Source organism: Manis javanica, chromosome 11, assembly GCF_040802235.1.
Source record: "Manis javanica isolate MJ-LG chromosome 11, MJ_LKY, whole genome shotgun sequence".
Taxonomy (NCBI): Eukaryota; Metazoa; Chordata; class Mammalia; order Pholidota; family Manidae; genus Manis; species Manis javanica.
Window position 1 is genome coordinate 88684700 of NC_133166.1, and position 16833 is coordinate 88701532.

The window sequence follows — 16833 nt, forward strand, 5'->3', positions numbered from 1 at the left end:
TAAAAAATGGAAATTCTCTGGGTATCCAGAAATAACTTCAATCACACCTAGGTATTGGGGCATCATGGTCATTTCACATCAGACTCAAACAGGCCTAACAGCTCAGGCCTGAGCTCATTTTCATAGACTGCTACCAGATTGACAGGGACATTAACGGGTAATTAAAGGCGCCCTAAGGGAAATTCCTCTCTGTCTTGCAAAGATGAGTTGAGTCCTTTAGAACCTGTGTTTCAATCCTTGCATGAAGTCACTCTATCTTATTCTAAAGTGCCCAAGGTTTTGAGGTTTTTAGTCATTCCTCTGACTTCTCTACCCCTTATGTGACAAAATTCTGCCCTTTCTTTTGCTTTTCTTAAAATGTCTCTTCTTACCTACTTTCCGGATTTTGTCTGCCAAAAAGAATATACATCTTAGCTACCTTCAGACCTGCTATACAAAATGCCACAAGATCATTTGATCTCCACCATACTGGGATTTCATGAAACTTTCCCTAATTGTCAATGTATCATTGGTCCTATTTTGCTTCTGTATTTTTTAACAAAAGAGCAGCCATGCGTAATACTGTGAAACACAGCGTGTCTTCCCCTCTCCTCACCCTCCAGAACAGTGACAAATGTCAGAGCATACTCAGCAGGGTTGGACTGGACTATGCACAGTACATGTTCATCACCAAAACTATACTTGCTGGAATGCACGCACATAGAATGAACTGCTGAGACTTCAAAATGCCAGTTCCTCAGAACTGATTTTATTAGCCAATGCATACCAAAAATGGGTGGTGAGAGAATTTTTGTGGTTCTCTCTGCCACTGAAGCCCTACGTTGGTACAGGCTGATTGTCCAGTCTTTCGGTTAAGCCTTGCCCGCCATGTGCTGCTGCAACACCAGGGAAACTGCTTTGCAGCCTGTCACCTCTTCCGGCAGGCAGCCATCCTGGTCTCGGAGAGTGGGGTCAGCGCCGGACTGGAGCAGCAGCTCTACAATGTCCAAAAACTCACAGGTTGCAGCTGACAGGAAGATGGACAAATATGAAAACAAGGTTACCATGAGACAAGGAGAAACCACTGTACTTCAGCAGGAAAGGCTGGTGCTGAGCAATAAGGCGTCCTGAACAACGAGAAACCTTATGATGGCTGGTGGTTGATCAGGCCTTGTAATGAGTACTCTGCCATTAGAACAATGGGTTTTTAGTGTTAGGAAAATCAGATTTATGTATTCTGTTGTGCAGGAGTAAACAAATACATTTTTTAAAATTATGAAGCTTTTGGACTTGATTCTTAAGGATGGGAAGAAGGGAAAGAACAAAAATAGTGTTTGAGTATCTATCTTACTTGGATCAGAATAATGAAAGGTTTGTAGTATCATAAATGTCAAAGAAAGATTTTGTTTTGCCTTGGAAGAGGGGGTAAGTGGATAACTAAACTTTAAACTTTGTAAATGAGTAAAAAAGCCAGTATAGTAATCAGATCATCCCTCTACAGAACCTTCTTTTTTTGAACCGAATAAACGGCTCCAATCATATAAGGCACAGAAAGGGGAAAAGGACCTCTAGATCCCAAGACTTATGGTGCAGATGGTTTGATACTGCCCCTGGGATGGATAAACGGACCTAAGGGCTAGGACAGAGAGCTGGCTAGCCTTTTTGCACAGATACAGAAACCTGATTTACGACAATGCTGGCATCACAGATTGGTGAGGCGACAAAGATCCATTAATTAGATGGTGCTGAGGCCACTGGGCTAAAGGCAGAAATAGGTATTTCAGACAATATGAAACATAAATGGCAGTAAACATATGAAAAGATGAGCAACCACACTCATAGTCAGGGAAATGAAAATTAACACCAGGAGATACCACTTCATACCCACCAGATGGGTGAATAGTAAAAACTTAGACAATGCCAGCACTGAGGAGGGCTGGAACAAGGGAGAGCCCCTCTTGTCTGTGGAGAGAGTACACTGGTGGTCAGATTGGACTACAATTTGGGATAACATGTTCAACATAAACACATACAAACCTTCCAACTCAGAAATTCTATTATATATGCTTTAGAAACTGTTGTACGTATGTTCTCCATCCAGGAGATATTTGCAAGAATGTATGTAGCAGCACTGTTGGGAAGAGACCCTAAATGTAGACAACCTGAATGCCTATTGACGATAACATGTGAAAAAATATTGTTTACTTCTACAATGAAATCTCATACCACATGGAAAACTAATGAACTGTATTTTCAGGCGACATGATTTAACTCCAGAACATAATGTTGAAGGAAAAAGGCAAGTCAGAAGAATACATACATGATTCCGTTTAAATAAAATTAAAAAAAACAGACAAAACTAAGCACAATTGTTCCTAGTCAAATATGCAGGAAGAGCATAAGGGAAAACATTAATATAAAATTTGGGATAGAGCTAATCTCAGGGTGGGTGGGGATGTAGGGAAGGCCATGTGACTGAATGAGGACACACAGGGAGTTTCAAACATACTGGTCAATGTTTTATTTATTAAGCTAGGTGGTGGGTGCATTTTTTAAAGCTACATTTTACATTCTTAATATACATTTCCTGTACACTTGTAGTGTGAAATGTTACACAACAGCAACAACAAAAGCTTAAAAAAAAGGAAAGAAAGAAGGTTAAGGTGCTTGATTCAATGGCCATTTCACTCAGTACGTACTGTTAACAGACCTGTCGAGGATAAAGATAAAATTCCTGCTCTGGGGAACTTATTATAAAACAACTAGTTGACTAATATGTAAATCAGCAACTCTAACACAAGAGAATGAATGACTCCAGGGACAGAGATATACACACACACACACGCGTGTGCACGCACACACATACACACACACACACACACAAACTGAAAAGGTGGGTCGCAAGGTTTGGGGGAAGTTGAGGGATCAGGAAAAATACCACAAATAGGTGGAATGTAAGCTGAGTTTTGAAGGATAGAGTAAACTTCTAGGTAAGCTGAGGAGGAGTGGCATTTACCTCCTTTAAGAGCAAGGAAACACCACTAACAGCATTGAGCATACAGGGAGTGCTGAGAAATGCTTGCTGGCTCAGAGAAGCTACAGAGAGTCAAAAGTAGAGAGGCTGAAGTCAAGTCAAACTATGTAGGAACTTGAAACCCAACCAAGCCATACTTACGTGGTTTGGAATCTGTAACAAGTTGGGCATATATAAGGAGTGGTGGCATAATTTGGTCTATGTGTTAGGATGATAATCAAGAGTGACTTGGAAAGCCTAGAAATTTATGGTAGGTAGACCAATTAGGAGACTCTGGTAGTCCTTTAGGAGGCTTGAAATTAGCCAGTATTGGGGGAAAAAAGATGGCAGCATGAGAAGTGAGGCATAAACCTCCTCCCCAAATCACATAAAACATGGAAATACAGCAAATAAACCTAATCCTGAAAAAGCAGCCTGAAGACTGCAGAACAGACTGCCTACATTTGGGGAAAAAGAGAAGACTGCACAGAAAAGGGTAAAGAAGCAAAGGTGTGATCCAGCAGGACCCAAGCCCTTCCGCCATCCCAGCCCACAGGCAGGAGGAAGATAAATAGAGTGGGGAGGGAGTAGATGCCCAGGACTCCTGAACACCCAAACCTGGAGATCTGCTCTGGGAGCACAGACCCACATTACAGGATGCTCTGGAGATTACAGGAGTTGGAAAGCAAAGACAGGTAGAATACTCAGAGAGACACAGATTCTAGCTGCTTGTGAAGAATAGGTATGCACAACTGGCACAAAAGAAAGGTGGGCAGTTTGAAGGATTTGCCAGCAGTGAGAGGGGAGCTAAAGAGGCAAAGACTATGCAGAACTTGCTGCTCAGAAGAATGAGCAAGTGGACAAAACCTTCCTGGCATGCTCAACCTAGCAGGTTGGGAATACTCAGGAGCTTTGTCAGATGCTCCATCCCCCTGGCTGGCAACACAGCACTGAGGCCACCCACTGTGGTAGGCAGCCTGCCACTCCTTCCTCCTGGCAGGCACTGGTCCTGCTCACCTGCTGCCCTGCCATCGTGCCAGGCCTGCCAGAGGGTGGCCCCACCCATGGCAGCTATGGGGGCATAGCACAGAGGTTCCTCCCTCTGCCCACAGCCCACTGGACCTGGCAGTAGAGGCCGGTATTACAGCTGGGAAGGCAGGAACATTCCCAGGCGAGCTTTTTCCTCCCAGTTCCACTTGCCTGCAACTGGCGCCATTGCTGCAGGTGCTCAGCAGCTCCAGAGAGCATTTTACCTGCGTGTGCAATCAGCTGATGGCACTAAATGAGGCAAAAAAAGACATACATCCACTGTTCACCAAGAGCTGGAGCTCCAGCACAGGAAATTGAGGTTCTGGGCACTAGAGGATGCAGCCTACACAGTCATTATTTCATAAGAAACACTAAAAAAATGGAGTGGCAAAAGAATTTGGTCCAAACAAAATTATAAGAAAAAATGCCAGAAAGAGGGCTCAGTGAAACTGAAATCATCAATCTTCTTGATAAAGATTTCAAAATAAAAGTCACAGACATGCTCATGGAGCTACAGGAAAATATTCAAGATCTCAGGGAGGAATTTAAGAAAGATAGAAACTTAGAAAAATACAGAATTTATTTCTGCTCTGATCTATATTATGTCCCTCCTTCTACTGACTTTGAGCCTTATTATTCTTCTTTATCTAGTTTCATTAATTGTGTTTAGACTGCTCATTTTGGATTGTTCTTCTTTCTTGAGGTAAGCTCATATTGCTATATACTTCCCCCTCAGCAAGGCATTTGCTGCGTCGCACAGATTTTGCAGTGTTGAGTTATTGTTATCATTTGTTTCCATATATTGCTTGATCTCCGTTTTTATTTGGTTATTGATCCATTGATTATTTAGGAGCATGTTGTTAAGCCTCCATGTGTTTGTGGGCTTTTTTGTTTTCTTTGGAAAATTTATTTCTAGTTTCATACCTCTGTGGTCTGAGAAGCTGGTTGATACAATTTCAATCCTTCTGAATTTATTGGGGCTCTTTTTGTGGCCTAGTATATGATCTATTCTTGAAAATGTTCCTTATGCACTTGAGAAGAATCTGTATTCTGGTGCTTTTGGGTGGAGTATTCTGTAGATGTCTGTTAGGTCCATTGTTTCTAATGTGTTGTTCAGTGCCTCTATCCCCTTACTTATTTTCTGTCTGGTTGATCTGTCCTTTGGAGTGAGTGGTGTGTTGAAGTCTCCTAAAATGAATGTATTGCATTCTATTTCCTCCTTTAATTCTGTTACTATTTGTTTAACATATTTAGGTGCTCCTATATTGGGTGCATAGATATTTATAATGGTTATATCCTGTTGTTGGACTGACCCTTTATCATTATGTAATGTCCTTCTTTGTCTCCTGTTACTTTCTTTTTTTTTGAAGTCTATTTTGTCTGAAAGAAGTACTTCAACACCTGCTTTTTTCTCCCTATTATTTGCCTGGAATATCTTTTTCCATCCCTTCACTTTTAGTCTGTGTATGTCTTTAGTTTTGAAGTGAGTCTCTCTCTTGTAGGCAGCATGCAGATGGATTTTTTTTTAAATCCATTCTGTAACTCTATGTCTTTTGATTGGTGCATTCAGTTCATTTACATTTAGGGTGATTATTGATAGATATGTACTTATTGCCATTGCAGGCTTTAGATTCATGGTTACCAAAGGTTCAAGGGCAGCTTCTTTACTATTTAACAGTCTAATTAAACTTGCTTATTATGCTATTTTAAACACAATCTAAAGTTTCAGTTTTTTTCTCCCTTCTTTTTTTTCCTTCTCCACTCTTTGTATATTAGGTGTCATATTCTGTACTCTTTGTGTATCCCTTGACTGACTTTGTGGGTAGTTGATTTAATTTTGCATTTGCTTAATAATTAATTGGTCCACTACCTTTACTGTGGTTTTATTTTCTCTGGTGATAGCTATTTAGCCTTAGGAGCATTTCCATCTAGAGCAATCTCTTTAATTTTAAACCATTGTAGCAATGGTTTGGTGGTGGTGAAGTCCCTCAACTTTTGCTTATCAGATATTGTTTAATCCCTGCTTCAAATTTAAATGATAATCTTGCCAGGTAGAGTATTCTTGGTTGGAAGCCCTTCTGTTTCATTACATTACATATATCATGCCACTCCGTTCTGGCCTGTAAGATTTCTACTGAGAAGTCTGATGATAGTCTGATGGATTTTCCCTTGTAGGTGATCTTTTTTCTCTCTCTGATTGCTTTTAATTGTCTGTCCTTGTCCTTGATCTTTGCCACTTTAATTATTGCATGTCTTGGTGTTGTCTTCCTTGGGTGCCTTGTGTTGGGAGATTTGTGCACTTCCATGACCTGAGAGAAGATTTCTTTCCCCAGATTGGGGGATTTTTCAGCAATTATGTCCTCAAAGAGACTTTCTATCCCTTTTTTCTCTCTTCTTCTTCTTGTACCCGTATAATGTGAATATTGTTCCGTTTGGATTGGTCGCACAGTTTTCTTAATATTCTTTTCTTCCTAGAGATCCTTTTTTTCTCTCTGTGCCTCAGCTTCTTTGTATTCCTGTTCTCTGATTTTTCTTTCTCTGATTTTTCTTTCTTTTACCATATCTCTATCTCATCTAATCTTTTAAATCCCTCCATTGTATGTTTCATTTCAGATACTGTACTTTTCAAACTTTCTATCTCTTTCTTGAATTCCTCCCTGAGATCTTGAATATTTTTCTGTATCTCCATGAACATGTTTATGATATTTATTTTAAAATCTGTATCAAGAATATTGGTGATTTTCATTTCACTTAGTCCCCTTTCTGGTGTTTGAGGCATTTTGGTTCATACAAATTCTTTTGCCATTTCATAATTCTAATGATTCCTATGGAATAATAACATTGTGAAGGCAGTACCCTCTAGTTCCCAGAAGCTCCTCGTAGATGCCCAGCACCTGGAGCAATGGTGGGGGTTGTGGCATGGTACTGGCGCCTGCTGGGAGGAAAGAGCTCTGTCCTGCTTCCTGGCTGCAGTGCCTGCCCCCACTGCTAGGCCAGTGGGCTGAGTCTGCAGGGAGGAGCCTCTGCATTATGCCCTTGCAGCTGCCATAGGCGAGGCCTCCATTTGGCTTGCCTTGTGTGATGGAGGGGGCAGCAGGTTTGTGAACTGGTGCTGGCTGGGAGGAATGAGTGGTAGGCGCCATATCACAGTGGGTGGCCTCAGCACTGCACTGCCAGCCAGGGGGATGGTGTGTCTGAAGCTCCTGAAAGTTCCCAACCCTCTGGTCTGAGTGTGCCAGGATGGTTTGGTCCACCTGTTCTTTCTCCCGAGCAGCCAACTTTGTGTAATCCTTGCCCCTTCAGCACCCCTCTCACTGCTGGGAAGTCTCTCAAAGTGCCTGACCTTCCCTTTTCCCGGAGTGGCCACCATGGGCTCCTATTCTACACAAGTGGCTGGAATCTCAGTGTCTCCAAGTAATCCATCTGTCTTTGCTTTCTAACCCCTCTAATCTCTAGAGCACCAAGTAATGTGGGTTCATGCTCCTGGAGCAGATCTCCAGGGCTGGGTGTTCAGCAGTCCTCGACTTCTACTCCCTCCCTGCTCTGTTTCTCTTCCTCCTGTCTTGGGCTGGGATGGGGGTTGGTGTGGGGTCCCACCAGATCAGGGATTTGCTACTTTACCCTTTTCTGTCAGGTCTTTTTCCCCCAGATGTTGGCAGTCTGTTGCAGTCTTTGGGTCTTTCTTTTCAGGATTAGTTGTGTTTGCTGTATTTTCATGCTATATGTGGTTTTGGGAGGAGGTTTCTGCCTCACTTCTCACTCTGCCATCTTTTTCTTAGGAGTCCTTTTTCTTTCTTTTTCCAGGTTACTGAAGTAATATTCGCTCTTTTAAGAAACTTGATGAACTCTGAAAAATCATATCTATTTGTGTAACTACCACTAAAATAGAGATATAAGACATTTCCATCACCCCCAAAAGTCTCCTTTTGCCTATCTACAGTTAATCTTCTATCCCCACCCATAGCCCCTGCCAACTACTGATCTGATTTCTGTCCTTATAAAGCCTTACCTTCTTCAGAAATGGAAATCATATAGCACATAGTTTTTTGAGTCTGGCTTCTTTCACTTAGCATGCATTTGAGATTCATTCATGTTGCTGCAAGTATGAGTAGGTCTTTCATTTTTATTGCAGAGTAGCATTCCATTGTATGAACATATATAGGCATCTTGGTTGCTTCCAGTTTTTGTTCATTATGAATAAAGAGCTTATGAACAGTTGGATACATGTCTTTGTGTGGACCTTTTATGTTTTCATGTCTTTGGGGTAAATATCTAGGAGTGGGATGCTGGGTCATAAGACAATGAATATTTAAATTTATAAGAAACTAGCAAACTTCCAAAGTTTGCATTCTCACTGGTCAGTATGAATTCTAGTTGCTTTATCTTCTAGATGGCACTTGCTATTATCACTAAAATTCTTTTTAGCCAAGCTAAAAAGTCTGTAGTACCCATATAGGTACATATGTAGGTGTACTACATAGTATACAGCATAGTCAGTTTTCTCATTGTGGTTTTTAATTTGCATTTTCCTAGTGTCTAATTATGGACTTAATTTATGTGCTGATTCATGAACATCTCTATCTTTGCTATGTATCTGTTCAAATCTATTGTTCATTTATAAACTGGGTTGTCATAACGTTTGGACTCTATATATTCTGGATACAAGTTCTTTCTAAATATATATTTTAGAAATATTTTCTCCCAATCTGTGAGTTTTTATTTTCTTAAGAATGCTTTTCAAGAGTGAATGTTTTAAATTTTGAAGTCCTATTTTTTTCTTTTATGGTTTGTACTTTAAGTGTCCAATGTAAGAAATTTTTGTCTACCTCTAGATCACAAAGATTTTCTTCTATATTTTATTTTAGTTCTTTATATTTTATCTCTTCCATATAGCTGTCTGACCCATTCCAAGTTAATTTTTGCAGAGGGTAGGAGAAAAGGGTTGAAGTTACTCTTTTTTTTTTTTGCATGTGTATGTCCACCTGTTCCAGCTCTGTTTGTTAAAAAGACTATCCTTTCCTCTATTTGGTTATCTTGACATTTTTGTCAAAAGTCAATTGACCATTTGTGATTTTGTCTATTTCTAGATTATCTATCATGTTTCATTTGTCTATATACCACCCTTACTCCAATAATATTGTTTTGATTTATGCATCTTAATTGTAAGTTTATAGTAATTAATAACAACCTGAGATGAAGATGTCATGAGAAATTAAATATTTTGAACTAAAATGAAAGTACAATTTATCAAAATTTGTAGGATGCATTGAAAGCAGTGGCTAGAGGGTAATTTATAGCACTAACTGTATATATGAGAAATGAATATACAAAATGAGTAATTTAGGTTTCCACTTTAGGAAACTAGAAATTGAAGGGCAAGTGAGCAGAAGAAATATTAAGAAATATAGCAGGAGTGAAATTGAAAACAGGAAACCAATAGAGAAAATCAACAAAACAAAAAGCTGGTTGAAAAGATTAATAAAATCAATAAGCCTCTAGACAGGCTAACTAAGAGGAAATAGAGGGGACACAAATTGTTAATATCAAAATGAAAGAAAGGACACCACTAAGTGATAACAGACATTAAAAGGATAATAAAGGAATACTGTGAATGATTCTATGCCCACAAATATGATAACCTACATGAGATGGACCAATTCCTTGAAAGACGTAATTTGCCAAGACTCATACAAGAAGAAATACACAATATGAATAGCCCTATTATTTGTTAAAGATATTAAATTAATGATTAATAACTTTTCAAAATAGAAAGTACCAGGCTCAAATGGATTCACTGGTGAATTTTACCAAACATTTAAGGAAGAAATTATACCAAATCTCTACAATTTCTTTCAGAAGGTAGAAGCAGAGGGAATATATCCTGAATTATTCTATGAGATCAGCATTACCCTAACAAAAATCAGATGAAGACATTAAAAGAAAAAGACTACAGACCAATATCTTTCATGAACACAGATTTAAAATCTTCAACAAACTAATAGCAAATTGAATTCAACAATGCATGAAAATAATTATATACTATGACCAAGTGGGATTTACCCTAATTATGCAAGGCTGTTACAACATGTAAAAATCAATTAATGTAATTAATCATCTCAACAGGCAAAAAAAGAAAAGTCACACCATCATATTAATAGATGCAGAGAAAGCAACTGACAAAATCTAATACCCATTCATGATGAAAACTCAGCTAAGGAGGAATACAGGGGATCTTCCTTAACTTAATAAAGAACATCTACAAAAAAATCTAAAGCTAAAATCATACTTACTCAAAGCTTTCCCACTAAGATCACCTACAAGGCAAGGATATCCCTTTTCACCCCTCCTTTTCGGCACTGTACTGAAAATTCTAGGTAATACAGTAAGATTTGAAAATAAAATAAAAGGTATACAGATTAGGGAGGAAGAAATAAAACTGTCTTTGTTCACAGATGACATGATCGTCTATGCAGAAAAGTCCAAAAAAATTGACAAAAACAAAAAAGGGAACAGAACAAAACAACTCCTGGAACTCATAAAGCAATTATAACAAGGTTGCAGAATACAAGATTAAGATACAAAAGTCAGTTGTTTTCCTATATTGTAGCAATTAACAAGTGGAATTTGAAATTAAAAACTCAATACTATTTACATTAGTATACCCAAAATGAAATGCTTAGGTATAAATCTAAAAGATGTGTAAGATCTATATGAGGAAAACTATAAAACTCTATTGAATCAAATCAAAGAATAAATAAGGAATATTCCAGGTTTATGGATAGGAAGATTTAATATTGTCAAGATGTCAGTTCTTTCCAGCCAAAACCCAGGCAAGTTATTCTGTTGATACTGATAAAGTAAAAAGTTTATATGAAGAGGCAAAATATGCAGAAGAGCCAAAACAATATTGAAGAAGAACAAAGTCCACGGATGGACACTATCTAATTTCAAGACTTACTATAAAGCTACAGTAATCAAGACAGTATGGTATTGGCAAAAGAACACACAAATAAATGTATCAGTGGAACTGAATAGAGAGCCAAGGAATAGACCAATTAAATAAAGTCAGCTGATCTTTGACAAAGGAACAAAGGCAATACAATGGAGTAAAGATAGTCTCTTCAACAAATGGACACCCACATGCAAAAGCTTTACACCTTTTACAAAAATTATCTGAAAATGGATTACAGACCTAAATGTAAAATGCAAAACTATAACATTCGTAGACAGTAACATAAGAGGAAAATCTAAGTGAGGCTGGGTGTCGAGATGACTTGTTAGACACAATACCAAAGGCATGATCCTGAAAGAAATAATTGATAAACTGGAACTCATTAAAACCAAAAACTTCTGCTCAGAAAAAGACAATATTAAGAGAACAAGAAGACAAGCCACAGACCTGGAGAAGACAGTTGCAAAAGACACACCTGATAAATGACTGTTGTACAAAACACACAATTAACTCCTAAAACTCAGCAATAAGAAAACAAACAACTTGATTAAAAAATGGGCCAGGGACCTTAATGTACACCTCAACCAAAGAAGATATACAGATGGCAAATAAACATATAAAAAGGTGCTCCACATCATATGTTATCAGAGAAATAAATACACATTAAAAAAACAATGAGATACCATTACACACCTGTTAGATTGGCCGAAGTTTGGAACACTGGTAACACCAGATGCTGGTGAAGATGTGGAGCACCAGTACTCTCTTTGCTGGTGGGAATGTAAAATGGTACAGCCATTTGGCAGACAGTTTGGTGGTTTCTTATAAAACTAAACATACTCTTCCCATATGATCCAACAATAGTGCTCCTTGGCATCTACTCCAAGGAGTTGAAAACTTATGTCCACACAAAAACATGCACATGGGTATTTATAGCAGCTTTAATCATAATTACTAAACTTGAAAGCAACCAAGATATCCTTCAATAGGTGAATGGATAAACTGTGGTAAATTCAGATAGTGGAATATTATTCAGTACTAAAAGGAATGAGCTATCAAGTCATTAAAGGACATACAGGAACCTTAAGTGCCTATTACTAAGAAACCAATATGAAAAGGCTACATATTCTGTTTTCAACTCTGTGACATTCTGGAAAGGCAAAACTATGGAGACAGTAAGAAGATCAGTGGTTGCCAGGTGCTGGGATGGGGTAGTTGTGATGAGTAGGCAGAACACAGAGGACTTTTTGGGCTGTGAAATACTCTGGATGATACCATAATGATGGATACATCTCATTTTATTTTATTTTTCATTTTATTTTAATTTGCCCATGAATGTATAATGCCAAGAGTGAACCATAATATAAACTTTAGACTTCGGGTGATCATATTTTATGGTGATTAAGATACTATGCCACTCTGTGGGGGATGTTAATAATGAGAGAGTGTGAAATAATAGAAAGAATATATGTGATAGGAGCACCAGGTGCATCTTTTATTCTAATACTTGGTCTCTGACCCTGGTTCTGGACACATAGTTCCAAAATTCCTTGAAATTTCCCAAGTGATAGAAATTTTGTTCTAATAGGTGACTTTTGGTGCATTCCTGCTGGATAGCTTCAGGATGGAGGCTGATAAATGACTACTGAAAGACCAAGCCATGATCAGAGGTGTGGAACTTTCAGCCCCATCCGTATTCTCTGGGAAAGGGAGAGTCTGGAGATGAGATTAACCATTGATCATGCTTATGTGATGAAGTGGCCATAAAAATTCCAGAAGTATGGGGTTGAGCTTTTTTCCTGGGTTGCTGAACACCCAGAGGTACTGGGAGGATGGCATGCCTGGTGATGGCATGAGGTGAGTAGTATTCCCTCCTCTTTTATTTGCTGGAAGAGTTTGTGTATAAAATTGGTATTGTTTCTTACTTAAACATTTAGTGGAATTCACCATGAAGTAATCAGGTTGTGGAGATTTTGTTGTGGGAAAGCTTTAGTTACAAATTCAATCTCTTTGATAGAGGACTATCTAGGTCACTTATTTTTCTGTGTGAGAACTTTGGTAGTGTCTTTTAAGAAATTTTTCCATTTCCTCTAAGTTATCTAATTTACTGGTTTAAAGTTGTTCATAATGTTCCCTTATTTGCTTCATAATACCTGTAGGATCTGTGTTGATGTCTCCCTTTCATTCCTGAAATTGGTAATTTGTTCTCTCTTCTTTAAAAATTGGTTTGCCTAGAAGTCTATCAGTTTATTGACCTTTTTAAGGGTTTTCAATGGTTCCATTGATTTCCTCATTGATTTTTGGTTTTCTATTTCAATGATTTCTGCTCTGATCTTTATTGTATCATCCCTATGCTTAATGTGGGCTTAATTTGCTCTTCTTTTTCTAAAGTTTTCTAAAGGTGGAATCTTAGTTCATTGGTTTGAGACATTTCTAATAACATTTGAGATCTTTTTTAATAAAAGCATTTAATTTCTCTATAAGCAGTGCTTTAGCTCCATCCCAAAATTCTGATGAGGAATTTTCATTTTCATTCAGTTCAAAATATTTCTAATTTCCCTCAGAATTTCTTCTTTGACTTATTAATTATTTAGAAGTGAGTTTAAGTTTCTTACATTGGGAATTTTCCAGATATGAGTCTTGTTATTGACTTCTAATTTAATTCTGTGGTGGTCACAGAGCAAGCTTTGTATGATTTCTTTTATATTTGGCAAGACTTGCTTTATGGCCTAGAATATAGTCTACCTTGGTGAATGGTCCATATGTATTTGAAACAATTATATTCTGTTTATTAGGTGGAGTGTTCAATAGATGTTAATTAAGTCAAGTTGGTTGACAGTATTAAGTATTTCATAACCTTGCTGAATTTTTATCTACCTGCTCTATCCTGATTTATTGCTTTTGACAAAGGGTTGTTTTTGCTTTTTCCTTGCTTTTTTGTGTCTTGTAATTTTGGATTGAATACAGAAGATTGTGTGTAGGAGAACAGTGGAGGCTGAAGTAAATGATACTATTTACACCCAGAAATAGGTATGCCTCTTCTACTGTCATGCCATTATGTGGGTGTTGAGTCAACCTAGTAAGCGGTTGAACTGAGTTTGGGTTTAGTTGTCGCTAAAGATAATTTCAGTGCACCATGTACTTCAACTCCTGCAGCTGTGGACCACTGCTACAGGAGGTTTACACATGGAGCCTGAAGCGTCACAGGGCTAGCCCATGCTCCGGCTGCACCCTCAGCCGTCAGTAGTCCCTACATGTCTACCACAGAAGGAGTCTGTGCTCTTGCTCCTTCCTCCCTGGTAAGACTGCTACGGCTTATTACTCAGGGTGAGGCTCATGGTGGGAGTGGAATGGAGTCCTCCGTCCTTTTGGGCTCATCTCTGCCTCAGGCAGGCCCTCAGCAGAAGCAGTTATTCCGTTCCTGTACTCCAAACCAAAATGTCTGCCAGCTCTGCCTTGTACAAGGGAGACCAGGCTTGTGGGAGCCACCACTGGGATCAGTACAGGATTTGTGTCAGTGCAGGGTCCTGAGACCAGGACCCAAGGACAGGAGGAGGAGAGGACAGAAGTCTTCTGCTCTGCCCCAATGGCTTAAGGATTTTACTTCATATGATATAAGGGTGTGGGGAAGTGGCAGAGTTTCATATCCATGTACCACTGAGAAAGGGTCTGTTCTCAATTTCTCTTATAAGCACCCCGCTAATGAGAAAGAATATGTGAGTGAGGACTGTTCTTGGGTCCGAGGCTCCTAGTTATTCTAAAATGTCATATTAATTTACTTCTAGAATTTGTTCATTTTAGTGGTTTTCTTATCTATTTTTGCAGTGGTTGCCTCTTCCTTGGGTGCTCCACCAACGGTGAAACAGTTTGTGTGTCTTGTAGGGGCTTGTCACTCTTTGCAATTCAGTTTACTTTGCTGCCATACAACCTCTGCTATTTGATGGATTGAAGAAAAATTATGACTTTGTAGATTATCTAATATTTTCTTCCTGTTAGTGTGGGAGCAAAGTTCTCTTGCAGTTTTCTCCATCGTAAATGGAAGCAGAAGTCTCCAGGAGCCCGGCTTTAAGTGATTTACTAGTGGCATTTCTCTTTGGCTCTCTGTTGGTACTCAGGTAAAGATAAAGTAGTTTCTCTAGGTCGCCTAACTGTCTTTATTCCCCTGGTGGGTGCTTCTAGCTCAGGGGTCCCTGGCTGTATGCTGTGAAGTGGGCATGGAGCCAAGAGCCAAAACTGGGCTGTGATGAGTTATAAACTTGGGTCAGCTTTGGTGATCTTTTGTATTACCCATCCTGACAAACTTAGGCATTAAACTCTAACCCATAACAGCAGAGGGTCAGAGGTGGTTCTAAGAGAACAGAGGTAGAGGCCAGAAATTTTTCTGAGCTAAAATCAGACCATTTGGGACTATCTTTGCTGTCAATGGTGTGGGATTTCTTAGGCTACCAGGATTATAAATGTTAAATTAATATTTGATAGGTAAGTGAATGAATGGAGAGTAGGAAAAAAGCAGAGGAAAGCAAGAATTGCCTACGTCAATCCCGGGACAGGTACTGATGGGCTGAGGTCATATTTTGGGGAATGCCACAGACAGGGATAAAGGTGGAGACAGGATATCTTTACCAAGGCCCAGGATTCAACAGAGTATTTAAGATTATAATATCCCTTTGAGAAATTAAAATTATCTCCCCAAATAATATAACAAATGTTTTTATTTTACATTTCTTTAGGGTTTTACCATGAATCACTATATACCAAAAGAGGTTCCAATGGAAGATAGTCTCTTATAAAATAGAACAAAATTGAAGACATATTACTTAGTATCAAATAGTTGTGAGAAGAGGGTATTTATCCTACTTAGAACTAGCAACATGGCACTTATATTTTGAGAAACAATCATTTAACCTTTTTGCCACAGCTATCAGTCTCAGCTTACTGTGAGAAACTCTTGGTTAGGTTTTGAAATTGTAACTTGTAAAGCAATATCAGAGGAATAAATTTCCCAGTGTATAAATCTGTAATACAGGATAACTACCACAATCTATCAGATCACACCTAGCTCAAATCTAACCCAACACTGAGACTAGTAAGCATGAAGATCAAGGCTAAGTAGATGTGTCCCTTGGCTGACGACACTAAGATGGCCATCTCAGACAAAGAGGCATTAATTTCATATATATTATTTGATGAAGTGACCTTTCCAGCAGTGAGATATGATATAGTCTATGAGTACTAACCCAGGAATGCAGATTAAAATTTTAAGTTCCATATCTAGAGTACTACAGCCAAGCAGCTGAGAAAAGGCTAACTGGGCTGAATAACAATCCCCTAAACTAACAAATGCAAACAAAATTTTAGCCTGAGTATAAAGTGAGTCTTAAATCTGGAGGTTAAGGGTTGCAAAATAGCACTTCAGAATAAGGAATATGATATCCATAAGGAAAGGAGTTTTATTAACAAATACGCAGGATTTGTGCAAAGGCAGAGTGATATGAGAACATAAGTAATTAGGAAGTTGTAGTAGAGAGAAAAAAAGGAAGAAAAGAACTAACTTAAAGGACAAAGGGAGACTGTGCAGGTGGATCTTACCCTGGTATGAGGGGGCATTTGCAGCACCCTCTTGGTGATTAACTGTTGATGGGCATAAAATGTTGTTTATACTTAGCACAGAGTCTACTGGCATATATAGGTGCTCAACAAATGGTTTTAAAAAAAATATGCTTTGTATCGCCAGTCAGATGGTGAGCTACTTGATTCTATGCTTTTTTTATTTTTGTCTCCATCTAGCACAGTGGAAGAAAAACTTAGTGTTTGCTTACAGTTCATTAGTTAATTGATTCCTCTGCCTTTGGCATTATCA

The 16833-nt window shown here is 38.6% G+C and overlaps 1 protein-coding gene across 3 annotated transcripts in view; it reads right to left on the bottom strand.

Moving 5' to 3' along the window:
- Positions 1 to 724: 724 nt before the first annotated feature.
- ACBD6 (acyl-CoA binding domain containing 6) overlaps positions 725 to 16833 on the bottom strand; it is a 197859-nt gene continuing 181750 nt past the window's right edge. For 2 of the 3 annotated variants that reach the window (XM_073216834.1, XM_037021109.2), the window contains exon 8: positions 725 to 1006. In XM_073216834.1, the coding sequence (XP_073072935.1) occupies positions 852 to 1006 (155 nt within the window). In that variant the 3' untranslated portion in view covers positions 725 to 851. Of the gene's footprint in view, positions 1007 to 11666; positions 11744 to 16833 lie in introns of all 3 variants that reach the window. The other variant, XM_073216835.1, reaches the window with a different exon arrangement.